Genomic DNA, 26,554 nt, shown 5'->3' with positions numbered 1-26,554 from the left:
ACCAGGCCAAGGCACGGTACTCATCCTTGGAACTGGCACATTTGGAATAAGTGGGCTTCAGCACGGTATCGCTGCGCAGGCCTGGAAGGTGGAATATGATGTAACTTCGCAGCTCAGCAGATGAAAAGGATCAGTTCAAGAGGTACGACACAGTGGACAAAAAGTCAAAAATCTACGGTTTTGGAGTTCAATAGCATTTGCTCCATTTGAAATGTCTACAGAGGACCAAGAAACTCATTGAGCCCTGGGTAACGTTGGCCATACGCTTGTGCTCATTGACACCGAGGCCAAACTTTTGGCCTTTCAATACCAGTATGTATTGCTGGTGATGAGGGATAGTCGTGCTTCAGAACAGGAAACACTGGGGCAAGCGTGAGTGCACCCTCAGTCTCACTTCCTGGGTACGATGGAATTCCTTTGGTTTATCGTCATATCACTTGATCCTGTTCATCCCCCACCCTCACTCATTCCTCCACCTAATTTCAAGAAATGTAAAGATGCCCTAGCAGACATTGTCTAGATTATAAATTCAGCAGGTGTGTCAGGAAATATCGACACGATGCGACAGGTGGGGTGGATGTTCAAATCAGTGTGATGGGCTGTAACCCTTCACCCTCAATTCCATTTCCACAGCAAAGGTTCAGATGACTCACAGATTATCGAGTGCTAAATGTTTGTAGAGCCGTGGTGCTTTGTAGTTCTCTGATGCGGCTGTGATAAAAGCCTTGTCCAGGCAAACTAGACCTCACTTACAGTGAGGTCAGGCAAACAGGGCTTGAGCTGCCAACACAATCAGTTGAATTCTGGCCATGGTTGAGGTGAATGTCAAGATTGGTTAAACCCGGTATTAAAGTGTCTGAGGAAAAACACTGTTGTCCAGATTAACCAGATAAGTGTAGGATCAGATTAATCCCATATGCAAAAATACAACATAAACATTTCCAGTCTGAGTCAGACTTGGTCATAAGTACTCCAAATTCATTATTTGAAAAAAAAAATTTTTGGGGGGGTTATGGGCATCCAGAAGAAGGTCAGAATAAGAAGCAACGCTGAAGCCTGTTCTAATGGTCACTATGGTGCAAGCGAACCTTCATTTTTGTTATATTATCTGATTAATTTTGCTTGTTCTCCAGTGGCCAAACCATTTACAGGAAACTTGAAAGGGAAGAGGTAATAAATGTTGCAGGCCAATATAACAAAAAGGCTTCCGACGTATCTTAAGCTTTATTTAATTTTTTTCCTCATCATTGTAACTCAAGAAGTCATCAGAAATCAAAATTTAAATCTTGTCATTTGTAAAAAGAAAAACAAAAACATGAAGTGGATTTTATCTTAAGTCTCACTGAAATTATAAACAGAGGTTTCCCCACATGCAGCTAATGCTACCGCTCATGGGCTAACACACCAGCAAAGCAGGCAGTATCGTAGCTTAGTCTCCCTTCCTGCACCTTGGAGAGAAATACACGTCAGCTACCGGTTCTCACCTCGTTTTTTTTTTTTTTAAAAAGCTTCACCATCATATTATTATTATTCCGGGGGATATGGCCTCAATGATTTTATGTGCTAATGCAATGGGCCATGCCGTCCCCAAGGCAACAGCGCTGGTCTCATTAGGGTTTGTATTCATGAAAGCAGTGAAAGAGGAAAAGTAGAGAATGGGGTCATTAAATACATCATCAAAGAGGTGTGTCTCCACTGTCTTGTTATAAGTTAAATGCAAAAAGCTCCTGAGTGATGGAGGAGGAGGTTGTAGGCAGCCTGTTCGAGTTTGTTTGTGATTCTGTTTAATTAATGAGTCATAATGAATGTTCCATATAACAATACAGTTTAATATTGTCACGGCTAATAACACCAGTTGCATCAGTTGGATAACCAGAATGGTTGTGGGACGTATTTGAATAATTTGTGCAAAACGTTAGACTGGGCAGTGGGCATAAAGGTAATTAAAAAAAAACAACAACAACTTGATTTGGATCTTTTCCAATATTTATTATGGATTTGAAGAGATTAATCAGTAATAGATTATATTTACTGCTGATTCTGATAATATAAACAATGCAATTATAATCTCCCTCCTTTATGTGATGTTCAATTGATCTGTTGCAGGACAATGGAAGTGCAGATTAAAGGTGAAACTGGTGGCTTTAAGCGTTTTCTGTTGCTGTGATACGCACTTACTCACGTTGTGGGTACAAGTCCACTTTTCAATATAGCTCCATATAATTAGAAAACAAAAAAATGGTCATTAAAACACAGAAAATCTACAGCTAGAGATTCAGTAATCATTATTACTGTTATTCTTGTAAAAGGAAGAGGAAGCTTCATCTCAGTGTACCTAATAATTTGGCAAGTGAGTGCACATGACATTAAAAATCCACTAGAGGGCAATGTGACCAATGCTTTCAATCTGATGTCACAGGTTTCATAAGGGCAGCAAACCTCACAAAGAGAAATGACAAAGAGTAGCAGGTTATTACAGCGTGTGCAGATTTGAAGACTGAAGCAACCTTAAATCTGATCATTACCTCATTATGATCCACTGTAAGGTGTAGAATGTGTCATATTTCAAACACTTTCTACTTTTTTGCCAGATAAATTGACAATTTTTATGTAGTTCTTTATTCACCTCAACCTTCTACTGTTTTATGTTAAATTAAATTTAGTTATCAGGTCTGGTGCAGGTGATTTTGGGAACCACAGCTTCATGTTTTTGTTAAGTACTTGATTAGCAGGTAAAGGAGGGGGACAAATATTATCAAAATTACGTGAGTAGTATCACACGTGATATAAGGCATATGTCAAGATTCTTAATCAATCATAATGAAATAATGAGACAAGACTAATGCTGTTAAATATCAGCGGACAAAAATGTTTTCTTTTTCCTCCTCAACAAAGAGGAAGCTGGCTGCCTCCTCTCCCACAATCTTTTCCTTTTTCTCTCTCGCTCTGTGTCCCCTTCATTCCCCCTCCTGCTATCTGTCCCCCCCCCCCTCCTGTGGGATCATGGGAATTGTGCAAGTAGCGTGGCGTTCCACGCTCTGCCCGCGGCGCTCCAGGAGGAGGCGTGCAGTAATGACCTGCTCCTCAGCTCGCTCGCCATCATCACCCTCACAATTAATTCCCGCCTCGTGCGCCTCTGTGTTGGGGGGAAGGAGTGTGGGCTCCCTCATTAGAGCTCCTTGTAATGTGTCTGGCAGCAGTTCCCGTCCTGCCACTTGTGCCCTTGCACTGCTGCTGCCGTGTTTGTTTTATAGATGCCTCCCTCTCTGCTTCTCTGCCTCGAAGAATGACTGACACTGAGTGTAAAGAATGCCTGGTCTGTGTTTTTATCCATCACGGCTCTAGGACACACATGAATACACCTTTCACATGCGTGACATGGAAGAGAATATTTCAGCAGGTGATTCTAAGTCCATCTAAGCTGGCAGAGGAGCCTTTTCCCAACAAACACAATTCATGGAAATGTTCAAGGCTCTGTCACATTTTAATGCTCTCAGAAACAGGTGTTGACATTTTGAGCAGCCGATGACACCAAACACAGGCTAAGCCCTGATCTTTCAAACCAATTGCGGGAGAATCTGACCTGGATTTCAACTCTGAGCTTGACCATGGGTATTTCTACATTTTTAACATGCTCTGCTCCTAACAGTTAGTTGGTTCTGCTTTTTTATAATTGCTAAAGCATAGCATCCAAAGCAGGAAAGGGATATATTTTTGACATTACATCCCTACCTAATGGGCAGCACATAACGTGCTATTGATGGGCAGGTTCCATCTTTGTTGTTCTCGTTGTCATAATCTCAAGCGTCTGCCGGCATCTGAGTTATCGCAAAGAACGCGTCACGGAAAACAAAATAGACAAGACGACATTAAGTTACTATTCAGTGCTAACATTTCATTATCATTGAACACCAGATACTGAGGCCAGGCCTGGTAACTGAACTCCCGTGAAGATATCCCTTCCCTTAAAGTTACTTTCAAGCTTAAATCATGTAGATAGTTAGCCGGCCAATTTAGCTGGCTGTGTCCCAATGTGTTCAGATCATAAACTGAACATACCATCTTGATAATGCATCTGAACTTCCTCCAACTGTTTGAAAATAGAACCAAAATATTCCAAATTAGGGCGCTTTCATCTTGTGCTAAAGGCTGAATTTAAATCGTGACTTCTCATCGCGTCAACTCATTAAAACCAGTCTTTTACAAAATAAATGAACACTTGAACATGCTTGAACAACTTGTCCTCATTCAGGTACAAAGATTGTTGGGCTAAAACATTGAACTAACACTCAGTGTGATGCTACCTGGCAGAGCAACTGTCAGCTATAATAAAGCTCATCTTCAGAACCATTCTGAGGAGAGGCTGTTTATACTTGGACCTTTTAAAATGGCATAATTGAGAGGTACTCACTTCTGTACGCTGTGTCACGACCACTTGGCGAATCAGGCGCTGATGACAAGAATCATAGTTTTTTTTGTCCAAAGCTGTTATGCAGGAGACTTATCATCATGTCCAATTGGAAACTCTGTTGAAGCGTTCAGTTATTGAGTCAACGCGTATTGAAACAGAAGTTCTTTCTGCTTTTTAAATGTTTTAGTCATTCCATCTCGTACTGATTAAAGTTTCACTGATGTGTTTCTGTTGTATCCAAAACCTGATTGGTTGTTACAGCATACGCAGCGTTACGAACCTGTGCTACTCCTGTGTGATCTATGAGACCTGAGCCATGGCCGTCACTGACATGCATGGATGCCTTAAAGGGATAATTCACCCAAAAATGAAAATTCTGCCATTATTTACCAACAGTCAAACAGGAAAAGGTGTTATCTCCCAAACAGCTGAAACAAGTGGTTATGCGTTAAAATGCCTTCATGCTCCCCATCCAAAATAATCCAAATTTCTGAAGCTTCAACATGAAAAGATGTTTTGAAAAATGTGGCTAAAAAAACGTGGTGTCATTTAAAAAACAACAACAACAACATTGCATATTGAGTCTCTTGGACCTTTGCTATGTCAGGCAACCCCAAACAGAATAAATAGAGCCAATGCAGTTGCAACAAACCATATATATTGATTAGCTTACTCGCCCATCCCACCATATGTTTAGTATATCGGTCCAATCTAGATATTGATTTCCAATCACAAGAATGCTTATTGATACGAAATATAAATGCAAAGGCCCCTCATTCAATGTGATTGCCCGGATAACACATTGAGAAACAGCTGGCAGGTTTAACACCAGGTGTGAATGGGGAATTTATATCAATTATTCCAGGTTTTGGTTGGTAAATATAAGTGTTTAATTCTAAATGGAGCATCAAAACATAATCAGTATCTACAGATGGGTGTCGCATTAGAGGAATAAATGAGTCTACAATCATGGCAGATGCGGATGCTTCCTTACGGAGGGTCAATGTATGTTGAGCGTGGAGAAAAAAAAATTCAAAAACTATAAGAGTTAAACGGCGCTGTCCACCATCATTACAACCTCAGATCTTGTCTTATTTTTTTCATCCATCTGTAAATATCACCAGGTTCATTCCAATCTAAGAGCAAAAACAGTGACTCCCACTCTGATTATGACTTGCAGATGTAACCGAGTGCTTCGAAGATATTTGTGTTTGCTAAAACTGTTTGCTTACCCACACTGACAGATGAGCGCGACAACTGTGTTTGCTCATATTAGCACAAAAACAAAAAGTGTCCTCAGTCTTAACTCATGCAGCAACATCATATCCGTGTTGGAGCAATTCCCTCCTCACACCCCACCCACCTTTTTTTTTGTTGTTGTTTACTGAAGAATTTTCCTACGATAAGATGATGTCCCTTCTTGAAAAATCGAACGCTAATGATAAACTCGACTGTTGTAACTACACCTGCCAGGAGAGGTTGAGAAACCTTCAATAAAGTCAGGTCATCTTTCTGTTGTGCTCAGTGATGCTTATTACTTGGCAGACTGAAACATGCAGCCGCAAAATAACAGTCATCACAGTTTGACACTGGCTTCCAAGACAAAGCTCGTGTTCCGCGTTTATAGACACCTCACTCTGCCTCTCCTGTTTATTGTCTCCGGTCAGCTTCCAACATCGACGAAGGATCATTATTGTCTGAGTGTTTACATTGATGTAGCAGGACAGCCTTGTGGAAGGGTAGGGCAAATATTGATTGTGGGCCGTACAGTTACCTTCCATTTCAATTGATGACCTGTGTCTCCCGCAACCTTCCTGTTATTTCTGGGCTGCAGAGAAACCAATCAGGATGGACGTGCTGCAAATCCAACTTAATTACGCTTCAGAACATATGGTGTAAGTGAATTGTCTACAAGAAATAAGATATAGACCAACTGCTTCTGCCTGTAAAGGCCAAAAAAAACAAAACAAAAAAAAGGTTTGATATTATAAAGTTCTTATGGATGTCTTTTCTTTAAAGCGATAGTTCGGACTTATTGTTATTTAATCCATGATGTCATTTGACCAAGATTGTATGGTAGTTTGGCCTCAGCTGCTATCAGCGCCGATGGAGACTTACACTTGTGAGCTGTTGTAGTTGTCATTCCCTAATTACACTGCCATCGCTCTAGTTGGAAGTGTTCTGTGACACCTTGTTCTCTCATGTATTTCAAACAGCAGCAACTGAAATGGAGCTCCTACATGATTAAGCGGATACGTATTGGAGGACATTTAATGCGATGAAGAATATCACTCTGTCGTCGTGGTCTTCAGTGCTGTGATATGATTGGGCGGCACTCTTCAAGCACAGGCAACACTTTGAACAGCGGGATTGAAACGTGGGTTTGTTTGCCCTCATCGGCGAGCGAGCCTTCTTCTATATTCCTCTCGGTGGCGATGTCATCTTGTCGTGACTTGGATGAGAGATGTCTGTTGATGTATTCCATGAAGATTGCGATATCAAAAAAAAAAATCTGTAGCTGTTACGCCAGTCATGGTTAAAACTGTGAAATCAATCAATGTATTTCTTTGCCTAGAAATTCCTTACGTGTATTTTGCCCATGTGCGATCCTGCCGTTTCCCACCGTGCAGTCTTCAGCGCAGAATAACACATCAGACTTACTGTCGTGGCTAAACACTTTTAAAAAAAATTCTCATATGATTTTTGGCTACGTGACCTTCTCATATGATCCATCTGCATTTCTGTCTGTGTTTTTCTAGCATGTTGGACATCCTGACATTGGAAGAAATGAAATTCACCTGTGAATGCCGCTATTCCTGTACATTCACATGAAGCGATGAACTCATGTAAAGGTAGGTGTAGTATGAGCATAATGAGGTTAAAATAAAACCCTAAACCCGATGTGTCCCCGGCTTCATGACAAATAACTTAGCTGTGTGTGTAGGTTCCATAATTTGAACCAGACTGTTGGCCAGGAGTCGTCTTTCTTTCACCAAGCTACTAATGGGATAATTAAACATGCTTTATACACTCCAATTAGCAGCCAAAGAGAGGGGGATTGCTTTCTGTGGAAGGTAGTATAAAACTGGCTGATAGACATCAAATCACAGGAAAACGGTTATTGTATGTGAGGTGAGGGCGCCATACATTCCAACCTGTAGGAAATAAAAAATGCTGCCAAGGTTGCTGCAGCACTTTTGCTCATCGCTGCCAATCTATAATCTCATACAGTTTAGTTTCCCAAGTTGTTCTCTCAGTCTTCCAGCCTCTCGTCAGTCTCCGTCTGTCTTCCTCCTCGTGCTTTAAAGGCCTCAGAGGAACGCTGTTTATCATAACAGTCTGTGTGAGCCCATCACAAACACTTCCTGGAGACATAGTCGTGCTCCTCCTTTTTTTTCCTGGTCAGATTTGATTTTATAATTCCGCTGAGAAACAATTGCAACCATTATGGATTTTCTTTGCTCACATACAAAAATCTATAACTTCTGCAAGTGTCTGCAGGTATCCAAATGGGAAAGTATATGCTTGACACTACAGGTAGAGATATTGGATTAATATTTGAAGTGGATTCCCATCATTATTCCCCCATGTACACCAAAGCTTAATATGTTTCTTCTTTTATTTGAGTTTGTTTTAAAAAAGCTGCCAAGGTTATGGGTTGCAGGAGTTTATAGAAGATGTTTCACAGGAAGAGAAAAGCAGACTGGATGTATCCATGTTCCTTCTATCTTCGCTGTGTTTCCCCCGACAGACGCGAGCACAGCGCTCAGATCAAATTGAGACAGATGAATCAATGGATTCACACCATCGCCCCTCAAACACCCATGTCTCATGACTTCACTCCTCCGTGATTCTATTTCCATCGACTAAATGCGAGCTACATTTAAATCCTGGGTCATGGTTATTAATTACTTCTCCGACTTCAGTTAAAAGCCCAGGGATACAGGGGGGAGGAGGGGAGGGGGGGACACAAGGGGATCGACGCCGGAGCACGCAGACAGGAACAAAGGCCCGCCACAAGGGTTCATGCCTCCCACTGCTAGAGACCCACATACTGCCATGTCTCTGCCGACAGAGGTTAGGACCACCTAGGCAGATTTCCCCTGGGGGCTTTTATCGCCTAGAAGATAAAATGATTTTCAGACAGCGAAGCTTCTCGCACACACACACAAACACACACACAGATGTACAGGGTCTGACTCTGAGGAAAATAACACTTCAAGGGTGTTTTTTTAATAGGGCATATCTAAAAACAAATGATCAGAATCCTCATTATTTTGGGTAAATCTCAAGTCTAACATATTCAAAAACTCCTTGTTCCCCCTAAAACATAAAAATGCTTCAGATGTCCACTTTCGCGATGTCAAAATGACAGGCACATGCATCTAGTATGAAAAGAACCTGGCTGCATGATCTATATGTCTCCTGTATCATATGTGTGGAGGAAATGTAACAACGTATGATGGTACCTGATATCCCAGCACATCAACTTTAAACAAAACCTTTCCATTTTGGCTTAAATTCAACAGCTTCATTACCAGATGTCATTTAGCAGACTTACAATAGCACGTTTTGCTCGAAGTGGAACCAGCTGTTCATCATGTTCTCTGACAGTTAAGACCAGAGAGAGGAATGAGGCACAACATTGCGGTTGTTGTTGTTTTTTTGTCGTTGTTTGTTTTCCTCGGAGGAAATAGAAAAGAGATGAAGTTTAACAAAACCCAAGGTCTAGTCTGAACAAATGTGTCTTTCGTCTCCGCCGGAAACTGAGCCGTGACTGATGTTGTTCATTCCACCTTTGGTGTAGAGAGTTGAGAAAAGTTGTGACCGGGACGAGTGAGTTTTGACCACCCGTAGTGATTGTGGGGAGGGGCGAGGGTGGAGGAACGGAGGGGGTGTGATGAGGTTTGGAAGCTGACCACAGATTGAAGGCTGCAGACGGACGTACAGCCCTGCAGAGCAGTACCGAGCTGGTCATCCGGGATCACCTCAGGGTTCTTGGCAGTTTCAGAGGGAAACGCTCCGGTGTTCATGCCTCTGACACTGAACAAGAAAACAATTTCCCTTTCTCGTCTTCTGTTACTTACATTTTATTAATGTCTGTGACATTTCCTTGGCCTTTACAGCTTCCTTACTTGTAGTGGTTGTTTAAGGGAAATAAATGACGCTCACAGACAATACACTGTTTGCTATCTTCATGATTTTAACTGTCATGATCTTGCCTGTACCCCAAAGACTTCTGCACCTCAGAACCTGCAGCTCGGGTCAACACAAGGTCAGATCGTTGGTTCCTTACTGCAATCTGCAGGGTTTTCTACTAGATTCCCTTTATTTTGTTCTGATCAAACTGTAGCTTTTAGCACCCTGTACGCAGCTCACTGTGCGACCCTTTTCCACTAAACACAAAACCTGCTAACACTTACTTACGTCTGGCTTTCGTCTAAACGGCATTCAGTCCCGGGTCAATTGACCCCGCTGTAGACGAGGGTATTGTCACAGGCTCAGGCTCCAATCGGCATTGATGTAAACATACAGCCCACTTCCTGCGCAGTACTATAACTTCACCTTGAACCCGTTTCCATTGAAGCAGTTCTAGAACATCATTCAGTCAGCTTTGAGTTTGAAAAACATACTGGAGCAAAAGATGTAAAACGGTAGCTGTTGAAACACTGACACTGGTAGAATCGATTCCTCCCTGTAAGACATGACAGCTTGCTTGAAATTTGCCAGAATTGCACCTGAGTGACTCTCTGGTCTGATGAAATGAGAGATGAACTATTTAGGCACCACTCCCAAAGGAAAGCAGACACGACGCATCACCTCATTAACGCCGTCCCTGTGACGAAGACTAGGGTCGGTGAATAAAGATGTCGAGCGAAACACAGCGCAGTTGTGAGCAAAATGTCATTTGAGGTGTTGTCTTGTGCTGTTGTTTTTTTAATATTTTGTCTGCCGTGTTAGGCGTGATGTTGCTGTCCATGTTTGCTGCTCTGACACCATCTTGAGCTCACCTCCTGCTGCAGCGAAAGCAAATTCCACGACCTTGGTCGTACAGTCATTAATAAATTAGTCCTCTGATTCTGATTCTGAAAACATTTGCCAGCATGTTCAGGATCTCAGGCTGGAGCAAAGGTTTGATTTTCATTTTTAAAGCATTTTTGTGGAAGTCCTGACGATGGCTGAGCACCCATCGGACTCCAATGATAACCGAGACTGGAGTCATTGTTTTAATGCTTTGCAACGTCGTTCATCAAGGGATGAGTTCTAAATCAAGATGCTGTGAGATTTTGTTTTATTATAATACACTTAAAACTGCTTCCTCACTTTTTCAGAGACTGAGCTAAACCTACTGAGTTCTCCTCGTCAAGAGCGGACGCAGGTAAGACTGCTCTCCAAAAACAAAGGTGACTTGGGACGTGCTGGGAAATGATCGGCTTGATTTGGTACGACCCCCGACACTTGCTCTGGAATAAATGACTCACTTGAGACACTTCCCCTCATGTCTAAGTCTGATCCCCCATCTTCCTGAGGTTGAGTGATGCTGTCCAGGTGCGTTAAAGGGTTAGCATATGGATGTAAATACAATAGTTTAGTCTTTTTTAAAGGAAATATTTAGCAAATCCACTAGAAGAATTAATAACTGTACAAAAGTTATGCTTTGTGTTCACAGTGCATGAAACTTCAAAAGGTCTGAGATCTTTTTAGCCATAAACAGAAATTATGAACCGCAAATGGTGAGATTTTTAACAGTCTGGCAACCGAAGCTTCACTCAGTGCCTTATACTTGAGCTATCACTCCACAGTCTTTCACTAGCCACCAGTAACACTTTGTTGCAACCTATGAACCTTTTTGAAAAAGTATTCTTGTCTTAGTTTTTTTTTTTCCCCTTAAGTACGATGCAAAGTTTGTGTGGTTTGTCAATTTATAACTTCTGAAGACGTATATAGTTTTTTCTGAACAACCCGGCAACCCCAAAATTATTCTTAGTCTCCTCTTCAAGCATGGACTTATTTTATTTATTCTTCCATTACATAGAGTTTATTCATTCTAAGTGTAAAGTTCTGCAGTTTAAGTCTCTTAATTTGATAGGTTTTGTATGTGAGTGCATTCTTACACTGCACCTCTCTGATTCATCTCAAATAGAATTTCATTAATAAATAGCCTCAGTGGGGCGTCACAGAGTTGAGGGCTTTTTTCATTTTTTGTCTCTAAACTAAAACCCAGGAGCGGAAGACAAGTGCTGATAAGGGAAAAATAATCCGGGACGTTGATTTGAGTCATGATTTCACTTTAACTCAAAGGGGCATCAGCATGAGTGAGCGCACACTGTCACACATGGGGGGCCCGGGGAATAAATGTGCCATGCCTGGCCGCCTTGTCAGCCTGTGGGAGCTGCAGGCATGGGTGGCCAGCAGGCGGGATTTATAATGGTGATGAATCCCGGAGGTTTTAGTAATTATGGCTGTCGCTGGACGGAGGGGAGGGGGGAGGGGGGGGGGGGCACCCGGCGGAGGCATTTTATCTTAATCACAGCTCAGCTCCATTCAAATTAATTTGACAAGTTTCCCCAATCCTTATTAAAAGAAGCGACTGGCAAATGACAACCACCCCCTCATCTTCTCTGAAGATACATAAAATATTTTGTGACAGTGAAAAAGGGGGGGGGGGGGGGGGGTAAATGAGGCGACCGTGAAGGCACAAGACGCAGACATTTCCCGTAGATATGTTCCCCCGTAGAGCGCCCTGAGCCATCCATCCCTCCCACCTCCCGAGTGTTTCTATAGTAATTTCCAGCCAATGATCAGTAGGTGTCCACATCCCTGCTTCCTCACCTCAGCACCAATCAGCCACACACAGCGATAGGAGACGCGGACTGAGCGGAGACCAGCCAGACGCACAATACAACCCCAGGATCAAGAGACGAGGAAACATCGGAACCCCCCCTTTCCTTCCCTCTACGGTCTCCCCCCTTTCTTTTTTATGCACTTTCCAATCTTTTTTTTTCTGACGTGACAAGAAAGTCGAGAAAATGGTCCTTTTGTTTTGAGCGCTCTGAGCACAGACGCACACAAACACACAGGCACGCACACACATACACAAACACGCGCGCACACACGCACACACACTCGCCCTCCTCTCCTCCGGCAGCCGATGTCTGCGCGTCTCCTCGCGTCTTCGCATTATTTCCCCCCCACGTATCGCTTCGCGGTGATGTGCCGTTGCGCGGTCGCAGGCTGGTAGCATCTTGGGAGCTCTTCTCAACAGGAACCCGGTAGGTAGGTGATGCTCCCTCTCTCTCTCTCGCTCTCTCTCTCTCTCTCTCTCCCTCTCTCTCTCCCGCTCTCTCTCCCTCTCTCTCTCTTTCTCTCTCTCGCTCTCTGTCCGTCCCTCCATGTTTTGCCGTCCAGACCGAGTCAAACCTGGCATGCTTTACTCCCTTTTTCTCCTGTCCCGATTTGTGTGTTTGTGTATGCGCGCCTGTCTGCGTGTTTGTGTGTGTGTGGCGGCCAATTGATCCAGGCAATGTCAAGATTATATTTTATGAGGTTTTATTCGCACTATTGCATGGGATTATCTATGCATGACATTTGATGTGAATGTCTACCACAGAGCGGGATGAGAGTAATTAATGGTGCAGCAGGGCACGATGGCTCGTCATCGGACGTGGCTGCTTTACTTTTACTCTCTCTCCCTGTCTCTCTCTTTCTGGTTCCCCCTCCCTCTCTCTCTCTCTCTCTCTCTCTCTCTCTCTCTTTCTCTCAAACACACACTCCTGCTCCAAGTATTGAACATTTCTGTCTTTCTAAACTTTGTTTACAGGCTGAAAATCAATGTCCGTGACTTGATTGCCGTTGGGCTGCGTATTTCGCTCCAGGGGTGAATTGATTAAGTAATAATGACCCTGAGGAGAGCTGATCATTAAGCCAAGGAGGTTTTGTTTACTGGTGGCTGCGAGTTGTTTTGGATACCACATCGACATTGAAGCTCCAGATCTGGAAATGATGTTGGATAGGACTCACTTGTGTCCCATCAAAACATTTTTCAGAAATCATGTTGGATATTGGATATTATCGAGGCTTCAAGACATCATTGGGACAAATTTAATCTAAATAAATTGTTCGGCTATAGTTCAAGACATCAAGTCAAGTTCAGTGGACTAAATAATGATGCCACCCAGTAGGATCTGTTGAATTCCGTGTGTGCATATTTATAAATCTTTTTTTTTTCTTTTCTGAGACAGCCGCTGGGTAGCACCATGGCAGTGATTTGAAATGCTTTAGTGTTCCAGCAATGGATCAGCTTTGGCAATTAAGAGAGAAAGCACAGAAAAAGGTAATGGAAGCAGGGGGATATGTGTCTAATGGGCTTTTATCTGTGGAAACCAAATCCAGACAGACTGGTGGAGAGATAGGGGAAATGGAGCAGCCCCTCCAACACACTTGGACACATGCACATCCCATCCTGAGGCAACTGACACTGCAGTTGCTCTGGTCCACGATCTGGATGTAAATTCACCAGTACCTATCTGTGCTGTCATTGAGTAAATGTAATAGAGCCGGCCATGAATGAACGCCAGGTGCTCTTAAGAGGCTGGACGGAGGTTGTTCTTTTTTTTTTTCTTTTTTTTTTAATGGATGCTGCTGAAAATAAAACATTTAATCATGTTCCTTCAGGCACCCAAAGTAGATTATTTTTATTATTAGAGTTTATATTGCTAGCCTAAGGTAAATAAAAAAAAAAAAAATCTACTGCCGTCAAAAACTTAAAGCTCTCCTCTAACTTTTCCAACTACTAAATCGGGGTTGCATTGTCAGATTTGTGATGAAATGCATTTATTCGCCGTGTGTTGTTGCTGATCGGACTTTCTTCCAAATATGTAAAACAATTTGACAAGAGATCTTGCAAGTGAGGTTTTGAAGCATGCTAATTCATTTCTCCTATTATGATAATGACATGTTGGTCTGTCACATCATTGTCAGTAGATCAGGTCTGACTATTTCTGTTAGTTCCAGCATAAAACGTCAGCAGATAAACAACGTGCCAGAGAATTGTTCAAATATTCAGCCATTGTCCTCAGAGAAAACTTGGAAGCAGGGAAATGAAATATGATTAGAATGGAAAGATTCGCCTCTTTTATGTGTAATTGTTGTTGTTTTGTGTTTGTTTGTTTTTGTTTGTTGCTTTTTAGCACTGGAGAAGATAAACCAGGATGGTGCCACACTGCTCGTAACCAGCTGCAGTTCAACAAAGGCCACTGTAACCTCAGTCTCTCATCCTAAACACTGACAAGCATCCCTCAGCCATGTCTAACATAAACAATGCGCTTTGCATTGAAAGCGGACAGAACGCAGATGTGTCTCTCTTACAAAAGGATAATCTTCAGGATGGTGGATTAAGCCAGCTTTTGGATTATAACGCAGAAATGGAAAGGTACAGGTCTTTTGCAAACTTTTATAAAACCAATGGGGCATTTCCACAAACTGCAAAGATTGCCCGCATCACGACGCCCATTTTTCCCAGTGCTAGAATTGGCATGTCCCCTTGGAACTGCGATAACGCCATGCTCTGGGGAAGGAAATCAGCGGCAATAAACCCTAATAGGACCAGCATGCATAGAAATGACTCCCAGAGGCCGGGGAAGCCTGGCGTGCCGCCAGAGACGCTGCAAATGGCAAATAATAATTTCCTCTCTACCTTATCCCCCGAACACTGCAGACCTTTAGCAGGAGAATGCATGAACAAGCTGAAATGCGGCGCTGCTGAAGCAGAGATAATGAATCTCCCTGAACGCGTTGGAACTTTTTCAGCTATTCCGGCTTTAGGGGGCATCTCATTACCTCCCGGGGTCATCGTCATGACAGCCCTTCACTCCCCCGCAGCCTCAGCAGCCGTTACAGACAGTGCGTTTCAAATTGCCAATCTGGCAGACTGCCCACAGAATAATTCCTCGGCATCCAGTGGAAACCCAGCGAAGAAGAAAAGGAAAAGGTGTGGGGTCTGTGCACCCTGCAGGCGGCTAATCAACTGTGGTGTCTGCAGCAGTTGTCGGAACCGCAAAACGGGCCACCAGATCTGCAAATTTAGGAAATGCGAGGAGCTGAAGAAGAAGCCAGGCTCGTCGCTGGAGGTGAGAACCGGGGCTCTGCTTCCCCTTCTTTTGTTATTATCCCCTTGCACTCTAAAGCATTAACCTTTTCATCCAGTCACGTTCTAAGCCCTTGAAAATTGTTTCCATGCCCACCCATGCCTGAACATCCCCCCGGCTTCTCAAATCTGCCTACCCGCCTAGCCTAATTGGCAGTAATTAGGGGTGTTTGTGCGGAGCGCAAGCTGAGCTTGGCTCAGACACCCCTAATTGCTGCCAGTCAGGCTGGGGCTGGAACGCATCCGAACAACCCAGAGCTTGGCTCAGCTCCAAGCAGGGCTGGGAAATGGTTTTCAGCAGAGAGCCATCCCTCTCTGCACCCGGTCATTTTAACCAATTATGGAAACCGTCTCTGGACGGGGAGAATCAATATCCCACAAAGCCTCCGTCTTCGACCACCAAGAGATGGTGAGAGTGATGGCAGGGCTGCTGATGGCCTTTCTCAAAACATCTTCCAACTTTTGTGTGTGGAAAGAAGCTAACACTGATTTGCTCACTCTGATCCTGTGAGAATTGATTGTGCTTTTATAATGGTATTGACGTGAAATCATTTCACTTTAGATTTGTGTCACTTTGGCCAAGAAGATGAGTGCAAAGGCAAAAGAAAAAAAATCTGTCGTTTAGCACACATAAAAACAAAGGGAGCGCCACCTCAGTTGACCAGTGGCAAGAGGTTCACTTTATCAGATTTGTGTTGTCGCTGACATTTGGTTATCAGGGTTAAAGGCAGAGTCTGAATGTTGAGATGCAAATATGGTTCCCTGTATTCTGAATGTGCTTACTGGCTGAACACGAGCGTTTGTGGATGAGTCACCAGTAAATGCAACCTGAGGGCCAGATGATTTGCCCATTAATGGAGTGATTACACGGAGAGGTTAAAAGGTTAATTAGAAAATATCACCTAATCTAATCATTTAAAAAGGCATATGGGTTCTAGAATCGAGATCCTTTTTTTTAACATTTACGTTGATATTTGTTCATTGAGGTGTTAAAGAGGGTTTTTTTTTCTAATTCCGAAAAGTGTGTCTGTGAATTCTTATGCTGATGCCTGATGACGATGTTGTAGGGAGAGGCTCAGTGTGACATAACACATAATTATTAATTCATACGACTGTCTCCACTCTTGTGTCCTGAGTGTTTCAGTGTAGCGCCACAGTCAGGTTTCATTCACAGCTCAAGTCCACGACATCTGTGACAGTCAGGAACTCTTCATTTAGATCGTGACAGGAGTTTCCTGTATCAAAGTGTTGAAACATTGTGTTTCCTTCGACATATTTTGATGCGTGTGTTGAAGAATCGCATTCGAAAAAGCCAAAATAGAGAGAAAATACCTTACTTTTTGCAAAAATAAGTTGCTTTTGTTCGTTAATGGTAGTTTTTTGCCTGTTTCAATAAAAGTGCAAATTTTCAAAATCTGAAATGGAAGCCGCTTTTCTGAATAAACTCTGACGTAGCAAATCGGTAAATCGCGCGGCTGACCAGCTGTTTACTCAACCAGCATCTTCACGGATTTCCTCAAACTTTGTCTGATAATTGCAACATTCCCAGCCGAGTGGAATCCTTCAGGACTTCACTCCATTTTTCACTGGTTGACGGCTGTGGATGGACCAGATTATATTCTTCGTTTGCAACCTACTTTGTTGTCTTTTTCAGTACAGCCATACATAAAATTGCCTTTACTCCCACCTTGTGATGGAAATTTGTATTGCGTAGCGTAGTTTATTCTTTCAAGCCACTTGATACACATGTGCCTTGTGGAACTTTACTCTTTTGCAATATTTCCAGAGTTATCCTACAATTCTCTTGACAAATTCATAAAAGCATGATGACTACAACAGAAAACCCAGTTACTAAATTATGTGTACCCTTTTGTTACTGCTTTCTAACCATGCAGTCCTTTAAACACATACGTTGTTGACAAGAATAGCTCCCGCCGGCGGCTTTATTCACATTTTAACTTAAATGTATAATTTTTTTATGTTCTTAGTATGTTGGGAAGAATATGAAGCCAATTTCATCAACAGTGTATCCCGAAAATCGTGTTTTCTTAAAACAAGGTTAAAAAGAATCTTAAAAGAATTAACTAGAAATCAGATCTGAAAACATGTAAAGAACAGCTCACTGCATTAAAATCTAGAAATATAAATAAAAAACTAGATTTATTAATTTGCTTTTAGGAAAATGAGACTTTAATAACTCAAATTGCTGTCATAAAACATCAGCGGAGGAGGTGTTGCAGCGTTGCTGTCTGGGGTTTGAATCTTTGACTGCGTGGTGCAGTTCACTATGGTTTGAGTTCACGTTGGATTGATGCTGAGTGTAAATGGTGAGATGCATCTTTAGGGGGATTTGGGGACGAGAGTTTTTTAGGAGTTGAAGGGGTAACGGGTTGGAAGTGTGAGCAGCAAAGGTGGCAATCGGAAGCTGTTTACTCCATATAGATTGTGTACTAACAGGTGTGCCAAACAGGTGTCCAGGAAGCTGCCCTCATATTTATAATGCATGGGTTGGCTCACTTTTGGAAAACATACATTTGCAAAGATGTTCGGAATTACCAAGGGTGTGACACCCCCCCCCCCCCCCCCCAAAAAAAAAACAACAAATCCACCCTTACTTTTAAAAGCTCCTTCACTGAATTCTGTAATTCATATTATGGTCTTCTCCAGCAGTAATTGGTATTTTTGACACATCAGCGTCTGTAATTACAGGTGCACCTTCTGCTGCGGAAGTTTGAGTTTGTAGGCGTCTTAAAAGTGTAAGGCGTACTTACTTAGTTTTATATGAACATTAACAGGAAGAGGGTCTTTTTCTCGGCTGGTCGTCAGAACTCACGCTTGCTCATAATTCACGTGGATACGATTGAGAAGTATGTGGAGTTTAGATATGAGTCATACCAGCTACTTTTCATGTCAGTAGTGACACGAATGCACATACGCTTTTCACACTCACATCCACACTCTTTCTTCATACTCACAAACAAACAAGCGCACACACCAAACACAAGCGTGTGTACCTTTTGCCTTGGAAGAGACGATAAGCTACTGGCAGCCAGTTAGATTTGGCTGTCAGCGTTTTCCACATGGGAATCACCCTGAACTAATTATATCTTAAGCAGCGGTGGAAAATGCAAATCAGAATTTTACTCACACCCCTGAAATCGGAGAGCCAATTTAATCTAATACCCCCTTTAATTTAGCGCACTAATGCAAGGCCCTAGAGAATTGCCCTGTGTCACTGCCGTGCTGTTCTGCAGCAGATTCTGCTCTCTGTCTCCGAGCTGCTCTCAGGCTCCAGGATGGATTTGTCTGGCGCATGAATCTCATCTAACCTAACATTTCCCGAGCAGTTACCTTTACATAGCTTGAGCTCCTGTGGCTCAAAGGTCCTTCATTAACTTTCAAATGCAGTAATGCGTATACGTGTCTTCGCCTGTGTTTACCTCACCTGTTTACCGTCACTTAACGTTCATTTATGTAGTCAGCTTCATAAATGGACCTTTGGATTCAATTTGAAACCTGGATGTTGCCAGCATGTTTCTCAACAGACTGACTATCTGCAGGCTGTGAAGTTTCTCCTCTTATTTTCTAAAAATAAGCTTGTTCCAAAGTTTTTTGCTTGCAACCCTTATAAATGAAGCTGTTTCAGCGTATGAGCCCTCATGCCAGGAAAGGGCCAACTTTGACTGGATGTGATTTGTGAGCAATTTCCAGAAATAGATTATCAGGTCGACTCATCGGAAGGAATTTTGAGGCCTGTTGAGTTGCAAGTTTGTATTTCATGACAAATGAAATGAAGAGGAGGAACGATCATTTCCGAATGAGATTTTTTTTCCAGGTTTGTTTCGGGGCTCCTCTCTGGCTGTTCTACCACAGCTGTTCTAGTTGTTTTTTTTGTAATCTGTGACTCACTGAGCCACTTGTAATCTACAGAATTTGAAACTGACGGCATCAATAACATTACAATGGGATTAACAAATTTTATTGGTCTTTATGTATTTGATAAGTGTCTAATTAATTGCATTAATCGTGCTTTGACGATGTATGAGTTGCGGTAGCTTCACTGTCATAGTAATTGTTATGTCAGAATAACTTTTCAAATAAAAAAAGGATCACAGTTAGTAGAGTTAGTGACATCACTGCTGATGTCTGCTTAGGTTTAGGGTCAAAAACCACGGGAAAGAGTAGGTGAAAATGCATAAAAACAGCTGCAGTGTAATGGTCATGGCTCAAAGGAACACAAACACAATTTACAACGTACTGTTATCAGTGTCACAGTGAATATCCATCCATCCATTCATTTTCTTCTGCTTATCCTGTAAAGGGTTGTGGGGGGGGGGGGGGGGGCTGGGGCCTATCCAGTCAGCTTTTGGGTGTGAGGTGGGGTTCACCCTGGACAGGTCACCAGTCCATCACAGGACCAACACATAGAGACAGACAACCATTCACACTCACAGTCACACCTACAGTCAGTTTAGAGTATCAATCAGCCTCGTTCCCTCTTGATGTCTTTGGACTGTGGGATGAAGCTGGAGTACCAGAGAGAACCCACAGAGGAACAGGGAGAACATGGAGACTCACACAGAAAGATCCTGTGATGGAGCCGGGGCTCGAACCCAGAACCTTCTTGCTGTGAGGCGACAGTGCTGACCACTGCACCACCGTGCAGCCCACAGTGAATTTGATTTTGTAATTAATGTTGTGAATATTAAACGTGATGGACATTGACGCAAATAGATCTCCACTGTTAATGTTAATTTACAAACATAAAACAATATGACTCGAAAAAGAATCATTCATAATAGGCGATTAATGTTGGCTGATCATATTAAGACCTAACTGAAGTCAGCTCCACAGGAGTATTTGTTGGCTTTATTATCCATAAAAGTATGACAAAAGTCTGTGCAAGGTTTCTTAGAACCAAGCTACGCTTTCAATGTTGAAATATGTTTTTGGTGAATGGTGCTCAGTCCCATAGACTTTAAGATAATATATGTTAAAACAAACATTCAAGATTCCATCGAAGCATCTTGCAAACCCCACGATGGACTGAGTTTACCACAGGAACCGTCACAATTAAACACCTCAGAGTTTTGCATAATATAACAGTCAACATCCAGAGAGTCTCCTCTCTGAGTAACACAACAGGGGAATGAAAACAGGTGGAGTGAAACAATATCCAAGTGAGCAAATTTCTGTCTTTCAATTAACAAAAGTCCTGCATCAAGTCGTGCAGGAAAACGGCGTCCTACTGTAAAGGGATGCGCTCCCCCTCCTCGGTGCAGTGTTGATATGACTACATGAAATGGGTGAGATGAAAGGGTGGCATGGCTGCCAGGAAACCTTTGCTATTCTGATAAAAGACAAGGCCCGAAATGGTAGGATGCAGGACCTTGAGGAAAATAGCTTGGATTCAGCCCCTTAATGAGAGTGCGGGTGCCAAATAAGCAACGGCAGCCAGGTCTAATTTGTTTTAGGTGTGCTCAGAATAGATAAGGACAAATCTGTGGCCTTCACCCCTCCCCCAACCTTTGCCTCCCTGGAGATAACACTGAGTGCTCCCAGCCAATCTCCGTGGGCAAAGGAGAGGGGGTAAAGAAATGAAAAAAAATAAAAAAAAACAGAGAAGGAAAAGCCTGAGGGACAGACGGCCTTTAGATCTGCAGATCTCTAACTTACTGGATTTATTCAAGCTTTAAAACTGCAGATTAATTTGGTTGCAGAGGTCTGGGGGAGTGTGGAAAAAAAAAAGAAAAATGAGGCTGTATGCTGGTGCACATCTCAACCTAAAGGGCAACCTTAAGCTCCTGTCAAGACAATAGGATTTTGCCATTTGAACCACGATGCCGACCGCTTAATTATACACATCTCCCTCTCTCAGCTACTTAAGAGCAGCCCCCCCCCCCTTATTCATTGTCATAGGCTTTTTCTCCTAGATTGGTTGTGCCGCGTGGATTTTCTGTCAGCTTCCATTTGCACTGAGTAGCTGTCGTCCTTAGGCCTTTTCTCTGCGAGGACAAGCTCAACTGCACGGCACTGTTAAAGAATTCATCGTCTTTGCCACCGCCACCAATTAAGGCCAAAGCGTAATCGGAGGCGTCCGGACGATGCCCTTACATTATGTGGCCTGTCGCCTCCTCTGCCCTCGTTTGATTTAACATCCCTGGTTCGGTGGTGAAATAGAACTGATTGTCATTGTCTTCATTATAGTGCATGGAAAGAGAGAGAGAGAGGGAGAGAGAGAGAGAGAGAGAGAGAGACATGGATGGGTGTAGAAAGCAGCCCAGTGGAGGGTGGACGGCGTGAAAGAGCAGGTGCGGGAGGACGTTAATGTGTGGCACTTTTAAATTTTAAACAGATGAGAATAAATTATTGATGCTGACTCTGGCTGAGGAGTTAAAAGGTATCTCGTCATTACCGCGAGCTCATATAAAGGTGAAGGTGTGACAGACAAGTAAATGCATCAGAGCGTCGCAACAAGGTGCTGTGACTCTGTAAAGAAAAAAACATACTTGTTTTGATCACTTTATGCTTTGGCTGTAATGTACAATTTAACAATGACAATATTAGTGACAGTATGATTATAAATTCTAGACAGTCTCATTATTTTTTTTTGTGACTTTTTTTAATTAAAAGGAACCCAAATGTATAAATGCAGAGAGGCCGGCAACAAATTACATTCTGTCTCATTCAAAAACAGTTAAGCACTGATGTTGTTGACGTGCTATTTATCAGTTTACTGCTAACTTTCTTTCAACGAGCATAAAGCCGATTGTCTTCAGCGTGGCATGACTTGATTATTACATTGTAAATAAAAACAGGGAAACAGGATTAACGTCATTGGACAGCCACGAAATAACAGTCCGATTAGTTGCTCTCATTTGCACTCAGGATGTGATCAACCTTTGATAACTGCTGGAATACGGTTCTCAGTGGAGCAGTGCTCTAGTTTCCCTGCTTATTTAAAACTCTTTAAAACTGATTATAGTTGTGCTGCGACATAGCATTACCATCACGTGGTATATTTTACAAGGTCATCCGGGTGTTGACTCAAAATCAGAGATGTCAGAAGAGACAGACATGAAGTATTGAACACGCTTGTAGGGCCCATGGCTGTGGACATGGTGCCCGTCCCAGCGGGCGCACGCATTCCTGCGTCAGTAACTGTTTGGACTCTTTTCTCATAGAACTCCAATCTCTGTCTGTATTAATGTTGCAGGACACTACAAAGAGAACAAAATGGCTTTCTAGTCTGTGTGATGTCATCTGTATTTTTGGCGTACAGGGGAAAAAAAAGAAAGAAGATGAGATGGGTGCCATCTTGGAAATGACTCACTCCATAAAACACACGTAGCGATTTTTGAAGATGATAGAACTACGGCTGTGACTACAGAACAATCTCCAGTAGTTTCCATCTATGCAAGACCTTTGTTTATTAAACAAACCATGTAAACCTTGTATATTTTGCAGTCCTGTTCAGCTGAGGTCTGCAATTTAGAAGAAAAGACACCCCCCTCATTACAAAAGTTGTATTTGACAGAAGTGTCTAGTTATTTCTAGATATAGCTCTGGAGGATCTATTCTAAATGGGGTTTTGTATTTTTGTGTACACCTTTACACACATTTCTTTCTATCCTTCCCATCTCTGAAACAAACATTTTCTTTTTGACTGACCTGCAAATTAGAGCTCTGTGACTGATTTCTGACAACCTGCTGCTCACTTGCCTTTGACTTTGTCTCTGAATGCATCCTGTTACCTTTGACAATGGAATTTTTCTTTATCACTGCTGGTTTGGTTGTAGACCAGAGAACCTAAGGTGTCTATAACAAAGACGACTTTGTGTCTAATTGTTCAATTGGTGAGGTACTTCATGTTGAGTATTTTCACTTGGCGCACCATTAAGACGGGCTCAAGATTTTTTTCTGCGTCCTTGACTGATTTATCACTTTTGTTAATCAGAAAACTTCTTTTCAACCAAGTGAAATAAAAGTGGGGTTTGAATCACTCAGCGAGTCCTCAAACCCTGACAGCTGCACAGTATCACTAACATTGCACAAATACACTTGATAAGTGAGGCTCGGGTTAACATGAGCACTGTTTGGATGGTCATGGGAAGCTAACTCTCACCACTGGTAACTCAAAGTCAACATCTGCCTCTTGTTGCACAGTATCCACATGTCCAGCCAGTTGGTCAAACAGCCATAACATTTAATTCCACCTTTTAAAAAGCTGCTAAAAACAGCAGCAATGGTCAAAACAGCCTTTTCCACTCAGTGGTGAAAATAAGTCTCCTGCACCGCTGTTGCCCATGTAACAACACAACACTCCCTCCACCTTCGTATACAGAGATCTAGCCACTTTTATCATGTGACCTACATTTCTGAGGTCATAATTACTATGACCACTAGAGGGCATCAGTCATTCATACATCGTAGTCGGTCGTTTTCCCCACTTGAATTCACGCCCTCTCTGCTCGTGCTGCTGTCGAGGCCGAGCTGAAATTCCTCCATTTCAAACTCTTTACAAAAGCGATATATTACTCAACATTTTATGATGCCAAGTCGTGTTTGAATTCGTACTTTAAAGGCAGCAAATTGTTTCACCGCTTTGCCACTGTAATATAAAAATCCACTTGCAGCTGACGTGGCCCACTTTTGTCCCATCTTGTCCTTTTAATTTTTTTAGTCAGTCATGATGATGCAGAAACAGAAATGTTTAGTTTTATTACACAGCTCTCCTGTGAATTGATACAATAAGTGGATCTTGAATCTGGATCTAATAACACATTTAACTTTAATCAAAAATTATACATATTTAAACAGTCTTATAAACAAGTACCTTTTAATTTGCATCACATGCTGATAATTGGCTTTACATTAAAGTAGGAGCCATCTTTTTTCCAACAATTCAACTTTTGAAAAGGAGAACTATTTGAAATTATACGATTAAGATTATAAAATGAGTAAATGTCATGCCATTTTATGGAGGCAATTAGACATTTAATGAAAAATGCAAAGTATTTTTACATCCTCAAACACGTCTGGAGGAAATGTACAGTATGAATGCAGTTCACTGGCTGGATGCATCATTTATATCAATAGATCAAAAGGCCATAAATGGCGAATGCCTGTGTGCCATTCATTCACGAGAACTGACGTGAAAGTGAATCCCTGAGTGACAACTGGTGACGGGATATAAATCGGTCAACCTGGTTTAAGCGTCTCCGTTTCTGCAAGTCAAATCCTCTATTGTGGCTCTGCTCTCAGATTATGAATATTTCATGGAAAGCATCTGACACCATGCCCAGAAAGATATTTCAGGGGTTTTTTCTGATAAAAACCCCAGGGTTAGAGAGTGTCACGGAGGTGTGAAGTCAGTCTGTGGCCCCTGAGGCAAAGGATAGGATTTATGATTCAGCGCTTGATGACATCAGGTGGATATTTTCATTCCTGAGCAGAGGGTCCCTTTGTCCTCCACAAGTGATAAACCATTGAGCTGTTCACAGTTTGTTGTCACTCCTCAAAGATCTGTTGAGAAGAGAAAGGATTTCAATCTGTTCGGAGTGCAAGCTGTGTTTTGACAAACTGTGACCGGTTTCCCCCATCTGATCAGTGAGGAGACGGAGTGACTAAGCAGGGGGAGTCGGCCTGGATTAGCTCTGTCTTAAGTGTTGCCTTTGGCATATTACATTGCCCACTGGCTTTCTCCTAACAATATCTCTGTCAACTCTCACTCCAGTTTAGCTAAAGCCTACTTTTACCATTCCTCATTTGAAGTCGCAGGTGCAATGTTCTTCCTCTCAATGTGCGAGATGGCTTTAGCACTAGTTTCACTTTCTGGTTTATCCGTCCATCCGTTTCCATCCATCAGTAAAGGGTCGCGGGGTGGAAGGGTTGGAACCGATTCCAGCTGACATTGGGCAAGATGTACACCCTGGACAGGTTGCCAGTCCGTCGTAGGGCCATCATCAATCAGGGATTAAGTATCTTGCTCAAGGATACTTCCACATGGTCACTGGGGGAGTGAGGATTGAACCAGCAACCCTTTGGTTCCTAGACAGCTATGCTGCCTGTGAGCCATGCCACCACCTCTGTTTTTCTATGGCTAAAGAGCTGACCTTAAGGCTTTATTTTTAGTCCTTTCAGCTAAACTGAATCGCTAAAGGAAGATAAACATGCAATACTACTGTTATTTGGGAAGTTTCAGAGTGAGACCCTCATCAAGCAAAACCGCAAACAGATTGCAAGCTTAGACAAAAGGCTGGATCTTCCTTCAGCAATAGTTTTCCTCTGCTAACCCGTCTCCTATCACCTAGCACCTGTCTCAAAATAGATGTTTAAAGTGATATTCCACTCCGGCGAACTTGAACATCATCAATGAGGTCCTCTTTCATGCATAGCTTTGGATTTGATAACCCACTTTGTGCAAATTCATTAATACAGTACTGCCCAAAATCTACTTGTAGCCTCTTGTTCCTCATTGTTGCCCGTGCAAGAGCACCAGTTTGTCCTCACAAGACAAAAGTTTAGACTCCAGAAGAAAGTCTGAAAATACCTTCTTCAAATAAATCCTAATGTTCCTCTGAAAAGAATACAGAAAAGTAATGACAAAGGTTTACGTTCTGAATGTCAGTTTTACCTGTTTCAACTTACTCTTATATCTTTTTTTTTTTTTTACCAATAACGAAACTACATCTGAACCTGTAATGGAGCCAATCAGTAAAAACTCCTTGTTTAAGCAAAATTACAGTATTTTGTATAACACAAAATTGAATGAAATTGTAGATAGGAAAATCTTCACAGTTCACGTCAGATGGTTTGTTACACAGAGCCTTCCTTGAAGTTGTTTTGAAAAGAGCAGATACTTTCAAAAAATGGTTGTCAGGTGATTGGATGAGCCATCTGTCTGTCAGTGTCAATCAGCTGATTTCTAAAAGCAAACTTTCCATCAAGACAAGCTCTCGGTGTCATTCTGCTGTAGCAGCATCTATGCTAATCTC

General features: G+C 42.3%; 1 protein-coding gene across 4 annotated transcripts in view; it reads left to right on the top strand.

Moving 5' to 3' along the window:
• The window catches only part of cxxc4 (CXXC finger 4), a 41,277-nt gene continuing 14,723 nt past the window's right edge, over positions 1–26,554 (top strand). Inside the window, exons 1-4 of one of the 4 annotated variants that reach the window (XM_086211647.1) lie at positions 1–142; positions 7,171–7,263; positions 10,744–10,790; positions 14,602–15,540. In XM_086211647.1, the coding sequence (XP_086067773.1) occupies positions 14,716–15,540 (825 nt within the window). In that variant the 5' untranslated portion in view covers positions 1–142; positions 7,171–7,263; positions 10,744–10,790; positions 14,602–14,715. The other 3 variants (XM_086211649.1, XM_086211648.1, XM_086211650.1) reach the window with 3 other exon arrangements.

The sequence above is a fragment of the Aulostomus chinensis genome, chromosome 8 (genome assembly GCF_037954235.1).
Source record: "Aulostomus chinensis isolate RoL2024-O1b breed Wild chromosome 8, RoL_Achi_v1.0, whole genome shotgun sequence".
NCBI classification, from domain to species: Eukaryota; Metazoa; Chordata; class Actinopteri; order Syngnathiformes; family Aulostomidae; genus Aulostomus; species Aulostomus chinensis.
The sequence above is the reverse complement of the archived record's forward strand: the minus strand, read 5'-3'. Positions and strand labels throughout refer to the sequence as shown.